Source organism: Myotis yumanensis, unplaced genomic scaffold (genome assembly GCF_028538775.1).
Source record: "Myotis yumanensis isolate MYYU_CA2020_CCGP unplaced genomic scaffold, mMyoYum1.0.hap1 SCAF_37, whole genome shotgun sequence".
Taxonomy (NCBI): Eukaryota; Metazoa; Chordata; class Mammalia; order Chiroptera; family Vespertilionidae; genus Myotis; species Myotis yumanensis.
Window position 1 is genome coordinate 412,632 of NW_027223788.1, and position 15,921 is coordinate 428,552.

Here is a 15,921-nt window from a genome sequence, read left to right on the forward strand (position 1 = left end):
GCCTCCTCGGGCCACAGCTCAACAAAGAGCAGGAAGAGCTGTGCAGATGAAATGATCACGGACACTAAAAGTTAATGTTCAACCCAGGGAAGAGGCTCTTCCTGGCGGTTTCCTGCTCTGGCCACTGAGGCCCCGCTGGGCGCTCCCTGGGCTGGGCCACAGCTCTGCTTCCAGCTCACCAGGCTCTCACCTTCTTGAAAAGCTGGTTTCTTCCTTTTGGGAGGGGCTGGCTCTGCTCTTTATGAGAATTTCAAGGTTGCTGCGGCCCTGCCCATTTGGGAACGCGTCTCCCGGGACTCGGTGTCCTTGGGGAGGATTTCCGGGGCTCAGCTGCCTCCAGGGACAGACAGGAGACCCGGCCGCACCATGCGGGCTCTGGTCCTCTGCAGCCTGCTCTGCACACTGCTCCTCTGCTTCTCCGTCTTCTCCGTGGAAGGTAGGACCGTCCCGGGTGCTGGGCCTGACGGGATGGGATGTCAGCACCGGGAAGGGAAGGCTGGAATCAGGAAACGTTGGAGGGCAGGCCCCTGGCAGGCAGTCCTGGGCCCAAAAGACGGTCTTCCTCCTGAGTCTGTGCAGCCCTTCTACCCGCAGTGTCACACCAAGGCGGCGGGGCACTTTCGCCATCATCTCCTCACAGCTCCGAGCACACACAGGCGGAGGGAGGGCAGGCTCCCCGCAGACTAGACAGGGGCTCCCCGCCAGATCGCTCTGCACCGAGGTCCTGCCTCGCTAGAATTCAAGGGCCACTGTGCTGCCCTGTGTCACGCTCGAAGCACAGTAAATGTTTGTTGAGTGAATGAATAAATTAATTAATAGGTTATCTGAGTCTGAACATCTCCCAGACTCATGCACAGTAGACATTGTGGCAGAAGGCATGAGAGGGCACATGCGCGGGTTTAGAAGTGGGGGCGATTCTGTGCCTCTGTGGATATGAGTATCTATCTCTCCTGCCTCCTTCCATCAGATAGCTGAGTATTTTGAGCTTTTTTTCTTGCCTAACTTCTCTAGAAACTGCTACTTTTACTCTTGTTTCAGTGGTTGCGGTTATTTAACATTTATTGGGGTTGGGGATAAAGAAATATGTATAGGGGTGAAAACACCCATCATTTCATGCTGCAAGAATAGCCATGTTCAACATTTTGATGATTTCTTTTCAGTATTGCATACCAGCATTTTTTGTAGTTGATAAATCCCTGCATGTTTGATGTTGTATCTTTATCTATCCCTGCATGATTACGCTCACCAAACATAGTTATGATTGGAACCCTGGGAGCATTTACACCAAAATGTCAGCAGCAGTGATCTCTGAGCAAGAAGGTGATAGGAAGCATTTGTTTTCTAAAGTGCCTGCAGGGACAGTGCGTGTCTATGACGTGGAGCCAGGGCCTGGAACCCGCATGCACAGGGCCTGGCAGTGCGGACAGACCTCCGTTCGCCATGTGGAGGCTGCCACTGCACCTTCAGGAGGATTTAATGAAGACGAAGCTCTTTCCCCATAGTTTCCCGTCTGTTTAGAAATATCTCTGGCAGATTCTCCAAAGCAGTGCTATTTAACTGCTATGTTTTAGGTATAACTTGCCATCAAGTGAATGTGCATGATGAATTTACATGCTTAGACATTGAGATGGTTGACAACTTTGCACTATTTTAGGTATGTGGCAAAGGCATATGTGTACATAAAACAATTCCTATATTTAGGGCTACTGTCTTAGGCTCAATTGCCATGGTGAGAGCCATGGTGTCAAAAGGCAGAGACACTTTGGAGTGAATGTTTCTCAGACAAGAACATGAGAAACAGATTCTGGGGGCAGAGAATCCCTCCATATCTACTTCATATTCCTAAAAAGTAAATCCCCTCCAGGCCCCTCCTTTACGTGGTCCTCCCAGAGCCCATCCTGAGCTTTCTCAAGCAGCGTGTCTGAGCCCTGAGCCATGAGAACTAAAGCTCATGCCAGTCATTCCTGCACAGACCAAGCCCAGTGCCCCCCTGTGTCCGCCCGCAGGAAGAAGGCACCCCCGGCCTCCTGCCAAGCCCTGGAAAGGCAAGCTCTGCTGTTCCCAAGTTCCGGATCCTGCCCTGAGGACCCAGAAAGGTGAGCACCGCACCCCATGGGGCAGCATCAGCCCCGCCTGAGCCTGGGGTCGACCTGGTATGGAGGGGCCATAGACAGATAGGGTCGCTGCCTCGTGGGGCTTCCCGTCTGTGGGGAAAACTGACCACCCCAGCCCCAAAGTCAGTAAATGAATCATTTTGAACTCAGTATGTTCTGTCAAAAGAAAGAACAGGATACAATTATGAAATGGGGAACAGAGGATGGAGAGAGAGGGTGCAAGCTGGGGGTCTGTGATGTGCAAGAGAAAGGCATGGAGGACAGAGGGAGGGTTGAGAGGTGCTCATGGAAGCTACCAACCAAGGCAGGGCTGGTCTTGGAGCTGGCGCAGAGGTCAGGCGGATGAGGCTGCAGGTCAAGAGTCCGGGAAGTACAGGCAGGCAGAAGGCCTGGGCAATGCTGGGTGGCAGGAGGCGTGCAGTGAGGAAGGCTGCAGGCACCCAGGTCCCAGCCACGCCAGGGGCAGACTGACGCATGGGCGTGGGCTGGCGCAGGTGAGAGGTAGGAGTGCTGGGCCTCTGCTGACCTGTGGTAGGCGGGTCCTAGAGCCTGGGACAAGCACAGTCCTTCAGGGGAAGTTGCAGAGCCTGCCATCAGCCAGGCATGACCAGCTCCAAGAGCCTGTGCACCAGAGGGAGCTGAGTGGCTCAGCCTCAGGCCACTCCTCTGAGGAAGGGCACCGCCTCCCGCAGGGGCCAGTAGAAGTACCAGACCTCACACCCTGAGCCCAGGGCGCCCAGCACCCAGGCCAGGTGGAGAGTGAGCTGCTGACGGGCTGCCTGCAGCTCAGCTCCCACCTGAGGCCCAACCAGGCGCAGGAGCCGTGTTTCATGAAAGAAATAAGGCAGAAATCTAGGGAAGAGAAGCAGCATCTACCCCATGCGGAGAGAAGGGCGTGCTCAGACCCTCCCCAGGATGCGCCTGCTTGGAGGCAGGAGGGGAGTTAAGGACGTATGCATAGCACACGCTAGCACACGGCTCCCTCGAAACAGCCAGCTCGTGTTGGACGGGATTCCTTTCAGTGTGTATATTTTTTAAATTCCATTGCAGAAATTTGCAAACAACTTAGAACAAGAAGAGCAAAACAAACATTTCTATTGTGTCCTTATGCAATCTTAGTTAAACCCTGGGAACAACGGGGAAGCATTGTCACTGCTTTACAGATTGGGAAACTGAGCCTGAGGCAGAGCGAGGAGTCCGGTGTGTCCACTCTTCCCACTGCAGCCATGCTTCCCCCAGAGCCGGCTCCCCGCAGCGCATTTATGAAGCCACTTACCCCCAGGGGACCGCGGACTCACCTTCTCAGTCAGCCACCTGCTCCCCCTGCTGGCCACCTCGCTCCTCGCTGGGGTCGGTGTAACAGTTGAAGCGGCCTCACCAGCCACTGCCACGGTGGAGCCAAGGGGACGGCCTGGAGTGCCCTCCACGTGCCTGCTGTTTCTTGGGAGGAAGTGTGAGCGGGCCCAGGACGGCGAGGTCAGGAGGAGCGAGGTGCACGCTGAGAGCAAAAGCCATGTGTTCTCGGCCAGGCATGGGGGTTCGTGCTGTGTGGCCAGCAGCGGGCTGGGTGTGCTGGCTCTGCTCTCTGTACTGACGAAAGAGTGTCCATGCGCCTATCTTTGGAGAGAGAACATAACCAGGTGGCCTGGAGGCGGTCCCTGCACCCAGCGGGCTGTGGCCCATGCATGGACATCAGCTGCTCCTCAGCCTCCAGGCTCTCCTGACCTCTGTTTCCCTGCAGGTGAAACAGATGTTGTATCTTTATCTATCCCTGCATGATTACGCTCACCAAACATAGTTATGATTGGAACCCTGGGAGCATTTACACCAAAATGTCAGCAGCAGTGATCTCTGAGCAAGAAGGTGATAAGAAGCATTTGTTTTCTAAAGTGCCTGCAGGGACAGCGCGTGTCTATGACGTGGAGCCAGGGCCTGGAACCCGCATGCATGGGGCCTGGCAGTGCGGACAGACCTCCGTTTGCCATGTGGAGGCTGCCACTGCGCCTTCAGGAGGATTTAATGAAGATGATGCTCAGGGGAGTAGGGACAGGGACAGGAAGTGCCAGGCATAGGACTCTGGGTCAATCCAACAAAATCATCTTCAAAAATCAATGTGCCAAGTGGCCGATTGCTGGAGTACACTTACCAATTTACTAAAACAGTCTTTTTCTCAAGTGTTAGAAACAGGCAGCAACCTGTACAGCTGCACTGCCATAGCGCAGTTTTTAAAGCAGTGTTCCACCTGCTGGCCGTGAGCAGTGCCGGGGTCAGATGGCAGCTGTTTAAGCCCCACCAGCGGGAAGGCCTCCTTCCCTTCCCCCCGGCACCCGGAGGCCGTCAGTGAGGAAGCTCCTGGGGGCCTCCCTGCGAAGGCCCTCGAGGCTGAGGGCTGGGAGCTCGGGGCCACCGCACTGCTCACAGCCCAGCAAAACCATCACCCTCGGTGGCGCTGGGGTGAAGGGGCACAGAGGAGCTCCTCCCACCATGGGATGGGCCCTGTTTTCAGGGAGGGGCCCAGACTGCCGACACAAAGGGCCATGAGTGTGACAACTTGCAGATTTCGGCAGCTTTGGGTGGTACCGTGGGTATAGGAGGGCTCGGTGCAATGGTCCCTGGAGGGGGAGGTGGAGAGGGTGGCCAGCCCATGCTGCCCAATTAGAGGGTTTGGATTAGTGGCCTTATTCCCTGTGGTTATGTCCATTCGCCAAAGCAACATAGCAAACACTCCCCACTTTGGTGGTCAAACCAGTGTTTACTATTTTCTGTGAGTCCCAGGTCAGCTGGCAGCTCTGCTGTGCTCGCTGTGCTCAGTCACTGCTGATCTTGGCTGGGCTCTCGGTTCTGGGCTCAGAGGTCTCGGATGGTCTCACTCAGGTAACTAGACCTTCCACACAGTCCCTCTCCCTCCAGCAGGCCAGCCCATATGGGGCTGCAGGTCTCACCTCTGTGAGTAGAAGCACTTAAGCCTCTTGAGGCCTCAGAACTGGCCCAGCTTCCTCTCCACGTCATCACTTCATGGTTAGCCGAAGCCCTGCACCAGCACTCAGCCTCAAGGAGCAGGGAAGCAGACCCCATGTCTTGATGGGAAGCTGCACAGCCACATTGCAAAGAAGGGGTGGAGACTTGTGATCATATTGGCAATCAATCAACCACAGCATCTGCTGTGGGAGCCAGAGAAGAGAGTGTAGGGGTTGCAGCGTGGGGATCGGGGGAGGGGAGCAGTGCTCAACCACGGGCCCCCAACAGAAATGCTGGGGGTTCTCACAATGTGAGTCAGCATAGACCTCACCTGTGTGTGGCTGTGATGATCACTGGGAAGACAAGGGCATCTTCACATAGGAACAGATATAGAAGCCATTAGCGCTATTTGTGATTGAGACAGGAGGCGTGGATAAACTATGATAGCTAAATTTACTTTCTATATAGCTAGTAGTCATATAGCAATTGCTGTGCAGCACTTACATCTGCTAACTCATTTAGGTTGGGGTCAGATGCAGCTGTTTAGGCCCCACCTCCTAATAATCCTAAGAGTTAGGTACTATTACTATGGCCATCTTTACACATGAGGAACCAAAGCACAGAGAGGTTAAGTAACTTGTTGAAGGTCACACAGCTAGTAAGTGGTAAAGCTGGCTCTGCCAAATGACCTGGCTCTAGATTCTATGTTCTTAACCCTCTCACTGCCTTGCATAGTAATAGCCTGGAAACAGAAGGAGAAAAAAAAGAATAATCCCATTACCATAACTTAATAACCCTCTCATTCGTGTTTCCTTTGTTTTGTCATGCAAAATGTTTGTCTGGTTTTATTTTTTATTGTATATCATTCTTTAATTTTTAAAATTCACATTACATCATAATCATTTTTTTCATATTACAACATAGTCTTCATAATCATAGTGCTTATTACTATTAAATTTGTCCACTATTGGAAACAAAACTCTGAAGAATACCTTAGTGCATGCAGTTTTTTCTTTTTGTGGATTATTCATCCCATAAATGCGACCCAGCTCTGACACACACTTTGCTGGAAGATGGTCTGAGGGGCGAGGGCCTGCATGTGGGCAGGGCCTCCACCCGGGCCCTCAGCCTCCATGGACTCTGCTCTTGACAGAGCCAACCGAGCAGCTAAGCCACCTTCTCTCCATCTGCTGTGAGGAAATTGGATTTTTCTCTGTGCCTCGGGGAGGAGGGTAGAGTTTGATTCATGCTTTTTTTTTTTTTTAAAATGTCTTTATTGGTTAAGGTATTGCAAATGTGTCCTCATCCCCCCCCATTAACCCCCATCCTCCCCCCTCCATGTGCCCTTGGCCAGAATCGAACCCCAGACCACTCAGTCCTCAGGCTGACGCTCTATCCATTGAGCCAAACCAGCCAGGGCTTGATTCATGCTTTGATTGTTTTTAAAATTGTGTCTAGAAGTGAATCTTAATTGTGTTTCCCCTCTCTCCACCCCTGGCTCTGCCTGCTGTGTCTGCCTATTGCTCCTTCCCAGGACACCGTGTGAGGATCTGCAAACCATGCAAGTTCAAGCCAGAGTCCCCCTTCTGGGTGGTGCCCGGGGCGCTCCCACAGATTTAGTGTCCCCCAGCAAGGCTCAGTTCCTGAGGCACCCCCGGGTCCCCTCTGGAGCTGGGACTGAGGCACAGACCCTGGGAGCCTCTGCCCCCAGCCACTGGTCTCCTTAAAGACACAGCATTCCCCGCGCCACGTTGGATTGTTCTTGTCCTGCCTTTCGGAAAAGCAACAATAAAGAAAGAAGAGCTTGGAATGCTTGTCTTTCTGAGTGTCCTTGGACAAATAACCTAGCACTTCAGGACTCACATCCGCATCAGAGATATAAAAGCTGGTGAGGAAAGCACAAGGCCAGGAAGGCCCCTCATCGCTGTTCTGAAGGCCTCCATTCACCTGCTTCAGCCTTCACTGCTGTGAGCTGGGTGTTGGAAAGCTTCCTCTTGAGCAGCAAGGGCCCTGGAGAAGTTCCAGAATTTCAGATCTTGGTCCCATTGTGCCACCAACCATCAGAGTCACTGTGAACCAGGCTCAGCCCACCCGGCCTCAGCCCCGCTCCGGCCCCTGCAGCGCAGACAGGATTCCCCGAACACATGCAGTGGTGAATCCAGAGCCGTCAGAGCCTGCAGGGTGCAGGGAGCAGGCTCCCCAGGGCAGCTGACTGGCTGCAGAGGCCCCCCATTCCACAGCGTCCAGCCCCTCCATTTGTATCCAAAGGCCTCTGAGGGGTCCTTTCCTATCTTCCCCATGAGAGTCGGCAGGAATCCTATCTAATAATAGAGAAACATGGTAATTAGCCATACCTCTGCTACCCTTCCCATTGGCTAATCAGGGTGATATGCAAATTAACTGCCAACCAAGATGGCGGCCAGCAGCCAGGCAGCTTGAAGCGAACATGAGGCTTGCTTGCTTCAGTGATGGAGGAAGCCAACATTCCCCGCCTGCGGCTGCCGGCCTCTGAGCTTGCAGTTTGAAACATTGTTACAAATATAAAAGCTAAACAAAACCCCGGAAACCTGCTTTCAGCCGTCAGTGAGCAGGACCGCAACAACGTTACAATTATAGAACCCAAACAAACCAGATACCTGCTTTCAGCAGCCGAGGCCTCAGAGTTGGAGCCAAGCCTCAGAGCTAAAGCTGGCCCAGAATAAAAAAAAAGAAAAAAAGGACAGGTTGGGAGCTTCAGTCACCCGCCAGCCTGAAAACAGCCCTGAGGCCCCTCACCCAGACTGGCCAGGCACCCCAGTGGGGACCCCCACCCTGAAGGGGGTGTGACCAGCTGCAAACAGCCATCATCCCCTCACCCAGTCAGGCCAGGCACCCCAGTGGGGACCCCCACCCTGAAGGGGATGTGACCAGCTGCAAAAAGCCATCATCCCCTCACCCAGGCTGGCCAGTCACCCAAGTGGGACCCCCCCACCCTGATCCAGGACACCCTTCAGGGCAAACCAGCCTGCCCCCAGGCCTCTATCCTATATAGTAAAAGGGTAATATGCCTCCCAGCACTAGGATCAGCAGAGCTGCGAGGCCTCCTGGCCTGGGATCAGTGGAGCCACAAGGCCTCCTGGCACTGGGATCAGCGGAGCCATGAGGCCTCCCGGCCTGGGATCAGCGGAGCCACAAGGCCTCCGGAATCTGGGATCAGCAGAGCTGCGAGGCCTCCAGGCACTGGGATCAGTGGAGCCACAAGGCCTCCTGGCACTGGGATCAGCGGAGCCGTGAGGCCTCCCAGCCTGGGATCAGCGGAGCCACAAGGCCTCCGGAATCTGGGATCAGCGGAGCCGCGAGGCCTCACTGCCCCTGTGTCAAGCGGAGCCGCGAGGCCTCCTGGCCCCTGGAGCAGACTGACAGGGGGCAGCACCCAAACCCCCTGATCGCCCTGTGGCTCTGTGTGTGACAGGGGGCAGGTCCACAACCTCCCTATCAGCCCTGCGCTGTTCGTGAAAGGGGAAGGCGCCCCAACCCCCTGATCGGCCCTGTTCTGTGCCTGATAGGGGGGAGCTCCCCAACCCCCTGATCAGCCCTGCTCTGTGTGTGACAGGGTGCGGTACCCCAACCTCCCCATGGGCCCTGCTCTGTGTGTGACGGGGTGGAGCCACAACCTCCCCATCGGCCCTGCCCTGAGTGTGACAGAGGAGAGTGCCCCAACCCCCTGATCGGCCCTGCTCTGTGGGTGACAGGGGGCGGCACCCTAACCTTCCCATCGACCCTGCCTTGAGTGTGACAGGGGGAGGCGCCCCAACCCCCCAATTGGCCCTACCCTGAGCGTGACTGAGGGTGGCATTGCAACCTCCTGATCGTCCCTGCTCTATGCATGACAGGGGGGAGCTCCCCAACCCCCTGATCAGCCCTGCTCTGTGTGTGACAGGGTACAGACCCCCAACCCCCCTGATGGGCCCTGCTCTGTTCGTGACAGGGGGCAGCGCTCCAACCCCCTGATCAGCCAGCTCTGTATGTGACAGGGGTGGCACCACAACCTCCCCATCGACCCTGCCTTGAGTGTGACAGGGGAGGCACCCCAACCCCCCAATCAGCCCTACCCTGAGTGTGACTGAGGGTGGCATCACAACCTCCTGATCCACCCTGCTCTGTGCATGACAGGGTGCGGCGCCCCAACTCCCCAATCAGCCCTGCTCTGAGCTCGACCAAGAGCTGCAGGGCAGGCACCTAGGGATTGGGCCTGCCTTCTACCACCCGGGAGTGGGCCTAAGCCAGCAGATCGTTATCTCCCGAGGGATCCCAGACTGTGAGAGGGCACAAATTTTTGTGCACCGGGCCTCTAGTCTATAATAATAAAAACGTAATATGCTAATTAGATCGGACAGCCGGACAGCCTTCCGGACAACCTTCCGGACAAAGGCTGGGCTGCAAGGGCCGAGCCCCTTGCATGAATTTCATGCATTGGTCCTCTAGTAAATAATAATCAGACAAATAAATAAGCAAAATGCATGGCGCATCCTTGTTTGGGCAAGTCTGTCAGAGGATGTGAGCCTCAAGGTCTGCTGAAGAAAAGCCCTTCATCACAGCACACCCAATGCGGAGCGGGGAGAATGAGAACTAGCGACAGCAGCAAGGCCTTCACCAACACCCCAGGATTCAAGTCCCAGTCCTGCCTAGGATTCCTCTTTTCTGTGAAATGAAGAGCACCAGGACCTACTTAGAGGGCGGACAGGAGGCTCCAACTAGTAGAGGATGTAAAGTGCCCACAAACAAAGGGTTGGCTCGAGGGGGTAGGGATAGGGTGGGGGGGCTTGGTTCAGGGAAGTCGCTGCCTCCCTGCCCCCACCTGGGGGAGTGTTTGTGTCCACTGTGAATGCAGAGCTGCAGGGCTACGGCTCAGAGGGACAGATGGCCCGGGTCTGAGAAGCTCATCTCTCAGTAAAGCTCCCTTTAATCGGATTCTCCCCACAAGGTGAGCCCCACAGACATGTCAGCCTGCCAGGCCGCCAGGTGCAGGGCTGATGGGAAGAGGTGCTCTGCACAGCCTCGGGGACATGGTCCCAGGGCAGCCAGCAGTCCTTGCCTTGCTTTCCAAGCTTCACTCACAGGCGCATGCCTCACGCACTCACTCTCACCCCTCCCGGTCAGCACTGGTCAGACTGGGAGGCTCTGTGGCTGGGGTGCACCACGAGGCTGAGGGCTGAGGAGCCATCACAGTTCCACAGAACTGGGAGCACCACGGGGCGGGGCCGGCGTGGGAGGTTGGGGAAAGGAGGAGCTGGTGCCTGAGCTGAGTTCTGGGGAAGCTCCAGCTGGGAGAGAAGGTGTCTATCTGTCTGTCTGTCTGTCTGTTTGAGGTGAAGTAGGGGTGCAGCAAAGGCCAGGCAGGAAAACTTGAGTATTTGAGGAAAATTCAACTGGACAGCAACACCAAGGGACAAAGAGAAAGGGGGGATTCACTCTGGGGCCCTATGAGCCCCTAGATATGTAGAGTTTATTCTGAGATGAGAAGAGCCAGAGACACTGTGAGCAGAGGAGAATGCAGGCAGGGAGAGGGGCCTGCTGGGACGAAGGCAGGACAGTGGGCCAGGCAGACGGGAGGGGAGACATGGCAGCTTGTGGGCTGTGTGGGCAGGGACCATTCCTGGGCGTGCAGGGCTCCCACTGAGAGCTTCCTCAGCAAGGGGACCCTCACCTTCCAGCAATGCCAAGATCCAGCCCTGCTCCCTCTATTCCCCACTCCTCACACCCTCCAAAACAGGAAAAGAAAAAAATCTCACACAAAATTAAACACTTGTACTCAAGACTCAACCAGGAGGAACAATTCAAAGGCCACGTGCCCGACCACTGAGCCAAGTCCTTCTTTACTCTCAGAAAGCCCCGGGCCTGAGGCCAGCCCTCCGAGGGCGCTGGGAAGGGAAGGTCAGACATTAAATGCACAAATAAAAGTGTAACGGGACAACCAAGCGTCCGCTGACTGTCAGTACTTGAGCCAATTCAGCAGAGACCAGGTTGAATCATATGAGCGTTTAGTTCAGTCCTGCTGGCAGCTGTGTGAGCAGCAGGTCATCCACGAAAATCTGCTCTGCCTGCCCCCACCTCCCCCGCCGCCGCATAAGCCACTGTGTATAGAGGTAGAAGGACAAAGGAAAGTAGGCAAAGGGCAAATGGGCAGTTTACAGACAGGCCAAGGTCTGGGTCCTCAAAGGGCTGAGTGATATGCAAGGGCTGGGGCTACCTGGGGAACAGCCAAAGGGAGTGCCAGCTCCCACACAAACAGGTGCCTGCGGAGCTGCAGGAGCTGGAGCACCCCTCCCCTTCCTCGCCACATGGGTTTTAATTGGTGAGTCTGCGGGCAAACGTGTGCGTAGGGCTTTCAAGGCTCTCAGGGACCCTTTGAGATGACAAGGAAACCCCAAACATCTGAAAGTGACTTTTAGTTAGAAAACTGGACTTCTCAGCACCCTGATTCCTTGAAGAACTCAGCCATGTTTGCAGTGGTGCCATTAGAGAAAGTGTGCCGTCTCCATAGCAACTGAAGGGGCCCACACTCCCTGACTGTGTGGGACCCTGTACTGCTGACAGCTTCAAGCTTCCCAGACAGAGTTGGGTTCAAATGATGGCTCACGTCATGTGCCCACTGTGACGTCAGGGGGCCTCAGGTTCCTGTCTCTGCAGAGAGTAAATCAGATGAGAAATGCCTGGTTCCGCCATAGAAGCCGAATGGTCACAGATCTGCTTCCACCAAACAGGGTCGCCCGCTCCCCCCAGGACCAGGCTTCCTGGAGCAGTTCCATTCCCACCGCTTCAGGGCCTCCTGTTGGCGCCGCACATGTTACAGCCCCATGTGCCCACCCTCTGCTGACTCATCTCCCAGCTTATCTCTGGGCAAACTGTTGAGGGTGCCCTTCCTGGGGCCAGAGAGGCCACGTCTGGTTTGGTCAGTGCTCCGAGGCCCTGCTGTGGCCCCGGGGACCCTGCAGCACTTCCCTGCCCTGAGAACAGTAGGAAACTCCTGGGACCAGGTGAGCCAGGCTTCCGTTCAGTCAGGGGCTGGCCCTGTGCTTACTAACAGCCTGGTAGCCTGCGCCAGCTCCAGAGGCAACTGGGAGGCTTGCTATCAGCGGCTCCATCCCTGGAAAAGGTCACTGGCTCATCTGCTGTTTAACGTGTCAAGCCACACTGCCCCCTTCGGACCTGCAGAGTGTGAACCAGAGGTGGGAGGTGTCAGGTTATAAGATGCCAGAACTGAAAATGTCCTTTTCTACATCAAAATGCACCTTTCTGCTCAATTCAGTGATTAAATATGCTGTGGATCTGAACAGAGGTCGTGAGCAGGGGTCTCCACCCCTTGCTATTGGGTGGAGTCAGAGAGACATGCCCTAGACCTGTGGGTCATGAACAATGAAAATACATCCTGCAGATCAGATATTTACATTACGATTCATAACAGTAGCAAAATTACAGTTATGAAGTACCAACGAAAATAATTTTATGGTTGGGGGTCACCAAAACATGAGGATCTGTATTAAAGGGTCATGGCATTAGGAAGGTTGAGAACCACTGCACTAGAGGGACCTGTCAAGGGGGGCCTGTCCTAGAGGGACCTGTCAAGGGGGGCCTGTCCTAGAGGGGCCTGTTCTAGAGGGACCTGCCCTAGAGGGACCTGTTCTAGAGGGACCTGCCCTAGAGGGACCTGCCCTAGAGGGACCTGTTCTAGAGGGACCTGTTCCAAAGGGACCTGCCCTAGAGGGACCTGTTCTAGAGGGACCTGCTCTAGAGGGACCTGTCCTAGAGGGACCTACTCTAGAGGGACCTGCTCTAGAGGGACCTGTCCTAGAGGGACCTGCTCTAGAGGGACCTGTCCTAGAGGGACCTGCCCTAGAGGGACCTGTTCTAGAGGGACCTGCTCTAGAGGGACCTGTTCCAGAGGGACCTGCCCTAGAGGGACCTGTTCTAGAGGGACCTGCCCTAGAGGGACCTGCTCTAGAGGGACCTGCTCTAGAGGGACCTGTCCTAGAGGGACCTGCTCTAGAGGAACCTGCTCTAGAGGGACCTGCCCTAGAGGGACCTGTTCTAGAGGGACCTGTTCTAGAGGGACCTGTTCCAGAGGGACCTGCCCTAGAGGGACCTGTTCTAGAGGGACCTGTTCCAAAGGGACCTGCCCTAGAGGGACCTGTTCTAGAGGGACCTGCCCTAGAGGGACCTGCTCTAGAGGGACCTGCTCTAGAGGGACCTGTCCTAGAGGGACCTGCTCTAGAGGGACCTGCTCTAGAGGGCCCTGCCCTAGAGGGACCTGTTCTAGAGGGACCTGTTCTAGACGGACCTGTTCCAGAGGGACCTGCCCTAGAGGGACCTGTTCTAGAGGGACCTGCCCTAGAGGGACCTGCTCTAGAGGGACCTGCTCTAGAGGGACCTGTCCTAGAGGGACCTGCTCTAGAGGGACCTGCCCTAGAGAAACCTGTTCTAGAGGGACCTGTTCTAGACGGACCTGTTCCAGAGGGACCTGCCCTAGAGGGACCTGTTCCAAAGGGACCTGCCCTAGAGGGACCTGTTCTAGAGGGACCTGCCCTAGAGGGACCTGCTCTAGAGGGACCTGCCCTAGAGAAACCTGTTCTAGAGGGACCTGTTCTAGACGGACCTGTTCCAGAGGGACCTGCCCTAGAGGGACCTGTTCTAGAGGGACCTGTTCCAAAGGGACCTGCCCTAGAGGGACCTGTCCTAGAGGGCCCTGCTCTAGAGGGACCTGTCCTAGAGGGACCAGCTCTGAGGGACCTGTCCTAGAGGGACTAGCTCTGAGGGACCTGTTCTAGAGAGACCTGACCTAGAGGGACCTGCCCTAGAGGGACCTGCTCTAGAGGGACCTGCCCTAGAGGGACCTGCTCTAGAGGGACCTGCCCTAGAGGGACCTGTCCTAGAGGGACCAGCTCTGAGGGACCTGCCCTAGAGGGACTAGCTCTGAGGGACCTGTTCTAGAGAGACCTGCCCTAGAGGGACCTGCCCTAGAGGGACCTGCTCTAGAGGGGCCTGTTCTAGAGGGACCAGCTCTGAGGGACCTGTTCTAGAGGGACCTGTCCTAGAGGGACCTGCCCTAGAGGGACCTGCTCTAGAGGGACCTGTCCTAGAGGGACCTGCTCTAGAGGGACCTGCTCTAGAGGGACCTGCCCTAGAGGGACCTGCTCTAGAGGGACCTGCCTTAGAGGGACCTGCTCTAGAGGGGCCTGTTCTAGAGGGACCAGCTCTGAGGGACCTGTTCTAGAGGGACCTGTCCTAGAGGGACCTGCCCTAGAGGGACCTGCTCTAGAGGGACCTGTCCTAGAGGGACCTGCTCTAGAGGGACCAGCTCTGAGGGACCTGCCCTAGAGGGACTAGCTCTGAGGGACCTGTTCTAGAGAGACCTGCCCTAGAGGGACCTGCCCTAGAGGGACCTGCTCTAGAGGGGCCTGTTCTAGAGGGACCTGTCCTAGAGGGACCAGCTCTGAGGGACCTGTTCTAGAGGGACCTGCCCTAGAGGGACCTGCCCTAGAGGGACCTGCTCTAGAGGGACCTGCCCTAGAGGGACCTGCCCTAGAGGGACCTGTCCTAGAGGGCCCTGCTCTAGAGGGACCTGTCCTAGAGGGACCAGCTCTGAGGGACCTGCCCTAGAGGGACCTGCCCTAGAAGGACCTGCCCCTGAGGGACCTGCCCTAGAGGGACCTGTTCTAGAGGGACCTGCCCTAGAGGGACCTGTCCTAGAGGGACCAGCTCTGAGGGACCTGCCCTAGAGGGACCAGCTCTGAGGGACCTGCCCTAGAGGGACCTGCTCTAGAGGGGCCTGTTCTAGAGGGACCAGCTCTGAGGGACCTGTTCTAGAGGGGCCTGTTCTAGAGGGACCTGTCCTAGAGGTACCTGTCCTAGAGGGACCAGCTCTGAAGGACCTGTTCTAGAGGGACCTGTTCTAGAGGGACCAGCTCTGAGGGACCTGTTCTAGAGGGACCTGTCCTAGAGGGACCAGCTCTGAGGGACCTGTTCTAGAGGGACCTGCCCTAGAGGGACCAGCTCTGAGGGACCTGTTCTAGAGGGACCTGTCCTAGAGGGACCAGCTCTGAGGGACCTGTCCTAGAGGGACCTGTCCTAGAGGGATCTGCTCTAGAGGGACCTGCTCTAGAGGGGCCTGTTCTAGAGGGACCTGCCCTAGAGGGACCAGCTCTGAGGGACCTGTTCTAGAGGGACCTGTCCTAGAGGGATCTGCTCTAGAGGGGCCTGTTCTAGAGGGACCTGTTCTAGAGGGACCAGCTCTGAGGGACCTGCTCTAGAGGGGCCTGTTCTAGAGGGACCTGTCCTAGAGGTACCTGTCCTAGAGGGACCAGCTCTGAAGGACCTGTTCTAGAGGGACCTGTCCTAGAGGGACCAGCTCTGAGGGACCTGTTCTAGAGAGACCTGTCCTAGAGGGATCTGCTCTAGAGGGGCCTGTTCTAGAGGGACCTGTTCTAGAGGGACCAGCTCTGAGGGACCTGCTCTAGAGGGACCTGCCCTAGAGGGACCTGCTCTAGAGGGACCTGCCCTAGAGGGACCTGTTCTAGAGGGACCTGCCCTAGAGGGACCTGCTGATTGGCCTTTCACCACAGGTCGAGGTGGGAGACTCAAGGAGAGGGAGCTCGAGTTGTGCACGTTGGTCAGCCTGGGGGACCGGTTACCTGGAGACTGAGCAGGGTCTGTCCGGTGGGCCAAGCTCAGGTCCCACAGCACGGAGTCCTTCCTTCCAGCTATGACAGAGCCAGCTCTCAGGCCCTCCTTCCTGTATGGCCAGAATCAGGCCGTGGTGAGGCCTCCACGAAGAGCTGTTTCCCAGGCTCTCGGGGCCTGAGGATGACTGCTC

At 56.1% G+C, this 15,921-nt stretch overlaps 1 protein-coding gene across 1 annotated transcript; it reads left to right on the plus strand.

Annotated features, from left to right (window-relative positions):
- The first annotated feature begins 220 nt into the window (after positions 1-220).
- GPR15LG (G protein-coupled receptor 15 ligand) lies at positions 221-6,882 on the plus strand. The gene is made up of 3 exons (XM_070402845.1): positions 221-436; positions 2,007-2,096; positions 6,607-6,882. Exons 1-3 carry the CDS (start codon positions 367-369, stop codon positions 6,690-6,692), a joined length of 246 nt encoding a protein of 81 aa, XP_070258946.1. The 5' UTR covers positions 221-366; the 3' UTR covers positions 6,693-6,882.
- The last annotated feature ends 9,039 nt before the right edge of the window (positions 6,883-15,921 follow it).